The sequence below is a fragment of the Egretta garzetta genome, unplaced genomic scaffold (assembly GCF_000687185.1).
Source record: "Egretta garzetta isolate BGI_Z169 unplaced genomic scaffold, ASM68718v1 scaffold217, whole genome shotgun sequence".
In the NCBI taxonomy this organism is placed as follows: Eukaryota; Metazoa; Chordata; class Aves; order Pelecaniformes; family Ardeidae; genus Egretta; species Egretta garzetta.
Genome location: NW_009260395.1, coordinates 1267270 through 1274789, shown reverse-complemented (window position 1 = coordinate 1274789; position 7520 = coordinate 1267270). Strand labels below are relative to the sequence as shown.

At 41.8% G+C, this 7520-nt stretch overlaps 1 protein-coding gene across 2 annotated transcripts in view; it reads left to right on the top strand.

Annotated features, from left to right (window-relative positions):
- The window catches only part of ALKBH8 (alkB homolog 8, tRNA methyltransferase), a 50417-nt gene that overhangs the window by 8913 nt on the left and 33984 nt on the right, over positions 1–7520 (top strand). For both annotated transcript variants that reach the window (XM_009643045.2, XM_035898513.1), the window contains exons 6-7: positions 512–616; positions 3379–3449. In XM_009643045.2, the coding sequence (XP_009641340.1) occupies positions 512–616; positions 3379–3449 (176 nt within the window). The remainder of the gene's footprint in view (positions 1–511; positions 617–3378; positions 3450–7520) is intronic.

Sequence of the window (7520 nt, the reverse complement as noted above, 5' to 3'; positions counted from 1 at the left end):
GAGTGTAACTTTCATTCCTGTTTCAAAACTAGTTTAACTTCAGCAGGTTTTTTGATGATATTTAATCTAATTCAGTAACAGATTTTTAGGGAGTAAATTTTTTAGAGAGGTCTCTGCATAACTTCTGACTTTCTGCATAATAATTATGCTTCTTGACTGCAACTTTTTTGCTGTCTGGTGGAAACTTTGCCTCTTATTTGATAGGCTTTTATTTATGTGCAGATGGTGCAGTTTGCATTTGTAAGGAGTGGACCTGATCCACTTCTGAATGCAGAGGCTTTGGAGGAATGGCCTTTCTAATTGTGAGGTGTTATAAATATATTGGACTAGTGGATCATGCCCCCAATTCTGTGTTACAGCAAATGCAGAGTGATCATTATTAAAGGTGGACTTACGTATCTATGAAGCTATTTCTACGTATTTTGTCCAGGTTGTATTCTTTCTTTTTACAATAAATATAGTAACATAAAGAGCTATCCTGTTTTGCTTACTGTTTTGTTTATATAACTAGGCCTTCCTGAAATTTGCAACCTGTTCTTGGAGAAGTGCTTGAAGCAGGGATATATCAAACATAAACCTGATCAACTGACTGTAAATCAGTATGAACCTGGACAAGGTAAGTTTATTTGTCCTTCAAAAACTTTGAGCTCTTTACTTTACATTGTGATTTAATCCTGGTAGGCAGCTAAGCACCACACAGCCACTTGCTTGCTCCCCCTCATTGTGAATGGGAGAGTATTAGAAGGATAAAAGTGAGAAAACTTGGGTTGAGGTAAAGACAGTTTAATATGGCTTTTTTTTTAAAAAAAAAAAGAAAGAAAAGGAAAACAAAGCAAACAAAAATAGGTGATGCAAAAATAACCCAAACAATTGCTCACTACCAGCTGACTGATTCCCAGCCAGTCCCTGAGCAATGGCAACCCCAGTAAATGTTGCCCCCCCCCCAACTCCCCACCCCCACTTTTAGTGCTGAGCATGATGTTGTATGGTATGGAATATCCCCTTGGTTAATTGGGTTCAGCTGTCCCAGCTGTGTTCCCTCCCAACTTCTTAGGTACCATGGCTGACCTGCTGGCAAGGAAGCAAGAGCAACAGAAAGGACTTGGGTGCTGTGTAAGCACTGTTCAACAATAACGAAAACATCCCTGTGTTCTCAACACTGTTTTCATCACAGATCCTAAACATAACAGCATACAAGCTACTGTGAAGAAAGTTAACTCTATCCCAGCCAATCCAGTACAACTTAACTGAAAATCAGAAGGGAATAGCATCTAATTGTGACATGGTGTAGGGACAGGATTTAAGCATCTACTTAGTGTATTTCCTCTCTGACCAAGAATGCTTTGAATCAAAACTAAAGTCTTCATACTGGTTTCTGAACCCTGGGAGCTTGTGTTTAGAAGCACATTTCTTGATACTACTGTTACGGAAATTGATGGCATTTCAGAGTCCAAGGCCATAACATGGAAACCAAACATATAAAAAGATAGAGAAGTAAATAGTCATATTTGTGGGGTGTTCTTCTTTTACTCAAGTGCATTTTTTTATTGCACAGTCCTCTTGCTCCCTGTACTGTGTATACAGTCTCCAGAAAATGGCTCTTGCTGTTAGTATACATGATATAATGTTAGTATATGTGATACATGCACTCTTTTAAGTATGATGCAAGCACTGTTGCCTTTTCTGAGGAATAAGAAATTACTCTGTTTCTGTAATCTTTCCTAAACTGGAGACATCTGAAGAGAAATTTGCTTCTAATCACACCTCTAGGGAATAAATCATGTGCTGTGCTTTTTGCTAAGGTCAATCACCAAGGCTAAGTATCTGTCTTCCTTTCTAGAGTGGATATCTCATTTGTCCTTAGGAAGAAAGGACAACAACTTTTCCTTTAGAATTAATGCCTGACAGCTAATACAGTGTCTACTAAACAGGGGTCTGAAAAGCCGATCCTATTTGTTTATGTATCTGGCAACCTGTTAAATTGATATAGTCGTGTACTTCTGGCTGGGACATCAGAGGAGATTAGTTAGAACTGTAGATGTCCATCATGAATAGAAGCAGTTTAAAAAAAAAAAAAGCAAAGCAAAATACCCTCTCAAGTGCAAATTGTTAGGATATGAATGAGCACAGAGTGCAGTCAGATTAATACCATTAGTAGCTGTGTTCCAAGCCAGATTGTCACTGAAAATTACACTTGAGATTTTAAGTGACTGATGACTTTGGGTATCTAAGCTGTAGGGGCCACACTTAAGACACATTAAATGTGTCCTTGGTCTTCAAGTCTTGCTGATTTTTTTTTATCATTAAATACTGGCCTTAAAAAACCTTGTATTGTTTTCACTGGAACTAATAGAATTCAGAATATTTACATCTGGAGGTAAAATCTGGATAGTAAGGATACTTTGTAGGGCTGGCTGACACTGTTAGGGGAAAAAAATGTTTTCAGCTCAGAAATTTGATAGTGTCCAAACCAAATATGGCTAGAGCTTCTAATAAGAAAACAACTGTTTTGGTCTGGATCGCAGAGGAGTTACTCTATCTGTCTGAGCCTGATGTGGTGTCAAAGGATGGCATAGTTGCAGTTCTCCTGAGCTGTCTGCTGGTCTTGCTCCGCTGCTGGCTACAGTTCCCCACCATGCGGTGAGATCTTGCTGTGGCATGCACACTGCTGTTTCAGCACTTGGTGTTAAATGTGTGGCATGCTGTGGTGAATGGCAGTTTCTTTCCAATTAGCAGATCTGAAATAAAAATTACAAAAATTGCTCTCCTTTTGGCAATTCTCAGCTATGTGTGGTTACTCATACGCACAGTGACTGATGTACTACCCAGGGGTTAGCCTAGCAATGGTGTGTGGAATTCTGGGAATTGCAAAGCAGAGGCAGGGTTTGACCCTGACAGTGCCTGCGTTCATGATAGTAGGTCCTAATTCTGAAGCCCTTAGCAGTCATTTGCTTAGCAGTAAAGGGAATATTTGGGATGACTCCTCCTCTGTGAAGAAAGTGAGGAAAAAATACATGATCATGGGTGAACTAAGGCCCGAAATCACCTAATGTAGCGTAACTGCTAGTGCTAAGCTGCCTAAGGGGAGAGCATTATGAGTCTCAGAGGGTAAGTGAGGCCTTCGGGTGCTCTGAACTGTCTTCTAGCTATTTCCACTGATTATACAGGACACTTGTGTTAACTGTGTGCATCTAAGCTGGGTGTGTAGATTAGACAGTTGTCCTGAATTCTTTTGCAAGGTAACTCCCTCTATGATGTTTTGTTCAACCATAGATCCCAGATTTCTGTATGGACGTCCATGGAAATAGAGCTTGCTAACAAAGATACCACTCTGTTACTATTATACTGACATTTTGTTTGTTTGTTTTTCTTATGCAGGAATTCCTCCTCATATTGATACACATTCTGCTTTTGAGGATGAAATAATTTCTCTCAGTTTAGGAGCTGAGGTAAACAATGTTTGTATGTGTTTTGATGATGCTTTACTGGGTTCTTTAATTTTTATATTGTTTAATACAATTTAGTTTGATTTTTTTTTCCATGGTATCTGTTCACATTCTTCTGAGTTTAATATCAAGCATGTAAGGTAATGTGATACGCTAATTAAATAAGTAACTGCAATGAGATGTCACTGGAAGATTTGCCAGTGATATCAGTGATACCCTATTTTTAAATCTTAGCATCCAGTTCTCCATCAACCTTCCTTCTTTCTGTATTCATCTTAGAAAGCATATCACTCCTGCTTATGTTTCTACTTCCCTTTTTTTATGTGTCATCCCCTGTTCCCTCTGGTCTGCATAAGCCTCCCATTATCCTCCTACAGGTCAACTGTATGAGGTTCAACAAGGCCAAGTGCCGGGTCCTGCACTTTGGTCACAACAACCCCATGCAGCGCTACAGGCTTGGGGAAGAGTGGCTGGGAAGCTGCCTGGTGGAAAAAGACCTGGGGGTACTGGTTGACAGCCAGCTGAATATGAGCCAGCAGTGTGCCCAGGTGGCCAAGAAGGCCAATGGCATCCTGGCTTGTATCAGGAATAGTGTGGCCAGTGGGAGTAGGGAAGTAACATCCCCCTGTACTTGGCACTGATGAGGCCGCACCCTGAATAGTGTGTTCAGTTTTGGGTCCCTCACTACAAGATGTTGCATTGTTGGAACATGCCCAGAGGAGAGCAACAAAGCTGGTGAGGGGTCTGGAGCCCAAGTCTGATGAGGAGCAGCTGAGGGAACTGGGGTTGTTTAGCCTGGAGAAGAGGAGGCTGAGAGGAGACCTTATCGCCCTCTACAACTGCCTGAAAGGAGGTTGTAGCGAGGTGGGTGTTTGTCTCTTCTCCCAGGTAACAGGTGATAGGATGAGAGGAAATGGCCTGAAGTTGTGCCAGGGCAGGTTTAGGCTAGACATTAGGAACAATTTTTTCAGTGAAAGGGTTGTCAAGCATTGGAACAGGCTGCCCAGGGAAGTGGTAGAGTCCCCATCCCTGGAGGTATTTGAAAGACAGGTAGACTCTATTTGGATTCATCTGCTGCATCTGTGCCCATGCATGTTTTACAAATTTAGTGTTACTTTCTCTGCTTCAAGCACTACTGCAGTTAAGTCTTTGCTATTTGGCCATCCCATCTTCCTACGCGTTTATTGGGAGTGTATTCTACACATCTGCAAGGCCTGCTTCCATTGCTGTCTTGGGCTTTTTGTGACAGGGGAGTAACACATATTGCTGTGTGTTTCCATGGTACTAGAAGCTTAAAAAGGCCAAGGACAGGTTAGCGCAGTGGGTAATAAAGGTTTGACTTCTGAATCTTTCCACTGAGAAGCTATGAATGCTGTATGAGAATTGTCTAACCTGCTACTTGGTTTTCCTGGCAGTGGTGTGTAGAGGACATAGATGCGTGTGCTTAGAGTTGTGCCTGTATTACTGATAGCATTCTCCTGTTACAAAACAACAGCTTTGATCATTGCTCTCAGTTCGTCTTACTTTTTAGGCAGAGAGGGGAACATAGCTGGATATTCTGAGCACTCACATTTTTTTGAATCTTTAGTCTGGGCTCTGGCATAGACTTCCTCTTTTCTTGCAAGTTGTGTACTGGATGTGGAGCTCCTTGGGACTAGGGGAGAGCCTAAGGAAGGAAAGCTTTTTCATTAACATCTGTGGCAGTGGCACATCTGTATCCTTGGTTGCTTGGAAAGGGGGTGTCAGTGTTGCGAGTCTTCTCAGCCTGACCATAGATGTATTTGTCCACCACTCACAAAAGCATCCACTTGAGTAGAACATCTGGGATTAGTTGTGAGGGTGGTACGCACAGTGGCAGTAGAGTTCTTACTACTTTTATTTTGGAATCTCCCAATCTAGGGTCTACTTCCTCATGTGGCTTCTGCACTTAGCCTTGTCCGAGAGATAGGGTATTCTCCTCGGTTCAACTGTAGTGTTGTCTTTAACTGTGCCAACACCTCCACGTTGAGTAGCACATGGGAAAGTCCATTTCTTCCACAGTTTCTCTAGAAGGGCTTTAATTGATCTTGTGTAGTTTATCCATCCTAAGTTTAATTTTTCTAATACATGGTGAGCATTCAGAGCAGCACAGCAACAGTAGATGACCCCAACTTACAGCTGTTCCTATGTTCATCTGTAAATAAAAAGTTACTTTATTTTGGAAAAAACTATATTGGTGCTGTAATTTCACATGTTCTGCTTCAGCCTGCAGCCCCAGGCTTTCTTACCCTTTCCGTTTCAATTAAAAGGCCAACTCTGGCACAGATGCTCTGTTACTTCATTGATGAAGCACCATAGGCAGTGCATTTCTAGATGATTATATTACAGCACACCTTTGTGATGGTCTCGGAGATGGCCAAAAGCCAGGATGATTTCGATCACCTGAGAAATACAAACCTTTCTGGAAAGTGGACTGCCTGGAGCATTATGATGCTGTTAAAAATTGGAGTGTGTACATTTCAATCAGGGAAACGACCAGACTTGGGCCATTTCTAGATATTTCAGGCATAGGCATTGGATACAGTCTGTTAGATAGCTCCCAAGTTTCGGTGCTTTTTCCTAATAGGCCACTAATGTACTTTTCAGGTGCAGACCATTGAAGTACACATATAGTAAAACAAGCCAGTAGCCCATGAAATGCTGCATAATTTAATGGCTTTTCTTTCTGGTGCTTTTAATGATTTCTTTAATCTGTTTTTGTATACTTGGCTCTTCATCTGATTTTAAAATGTAAACATCAGTTGCAGTAATATGTGAGTTAGCTATTTTAGGAGTGAAGCCCCCTACTTGATTCCTATTAAAGCTTACCATGTACAAAATTTGCACACTCTGATAATAAATAATTGTGTATACAGCAGCAAACTGCTATCTGACTATTCTCTCTGTAGTGTGACTGGTTTTTTTTTCACCTGAATAAATTAGGCTGCAATGTAGTAGAAATACAAGTACCTTCCTAGCCTAGTGCCTTAGCTATCAGCATAGGTTCTCAAACTTCTTACAACATCTTCACAGAACCACAGAGTTGTTTAGGTTGGGAGGGACCTTTTGAGGTCATCTATTCCAAGGCCCCTTCTCAAGCAGGGCCAGCTAAAGCACGTTTTCCAAGACTATGTCCAGTTGTGTTTCCAATATCTCTACAGGTGGAGACTCCAGAACATCTCTGGGCAACCTGTTCCAGTGTTTGATCTCCCTCTCAATGAAAACCCCTGTTATTTTCCAATAGAATCACATGGGTTTAAATTGTGCTCATTGTCTCTTGTCCTGTTGGTGGACACTACCAGGAAGAGTCTGGCTCCCTCCTCTTCATTCCCTCCATCAGGTGTTTACATACATTGATAAGAGCCATCTTATTGGAGCCTGAACCATCTCTTCTCCGAGCTGATCAATCCCAGCTCTCCCAGCATCTCCTCATATAAAGATACTCCTTAATTATCTTCATGTCCCTGTGCTGGACTTGCTCCACTAAGTCCATATCTTTCTTGTAGTGGGAAGTCCAGTCCCAGTACTGGGCACAGTACTCTAGATGTATCCTCACCAGTGCTGAGTAGAGAGGAAGGATTGCCTCCTTGACCTGCTGGCAATACTCTTTCTGATGTAACCTAGGAGGCTGTTGGCCTCTCTTTTTTAAGAGTACATTGGTTGCTCATGTTCAACTTCTTGCCCACCAGGACCCCAAGGTCTTTTTTGGCAAAGGTGCTTTCTAGCTGATCACCCACCAGTGTGTAGTGATGCATGGGGTTATTCCTGGCCAGGCGCAGCACTTTACACTTAGAATCATAGAATTGTTTAGGTTGGAAAAGACCTTTAAGGTAACCAAGTCCAACTGTTAACCTAATACTGCCATCCAATGACTAAACCATGTCCCTAAGCACCTTGTCTACATATCTTTCAAATACCTCCAGGGATGGGGACTCAACCACTTCCCTGGGCAGCAGATTCCAATACTTAACAACGCTTTCACTGAAAAAATTTTTCCTAATGTCCAGTCTAAACCTGCCCTGGCACAACTTCAGACCATTTCCCCTCATCCTATCA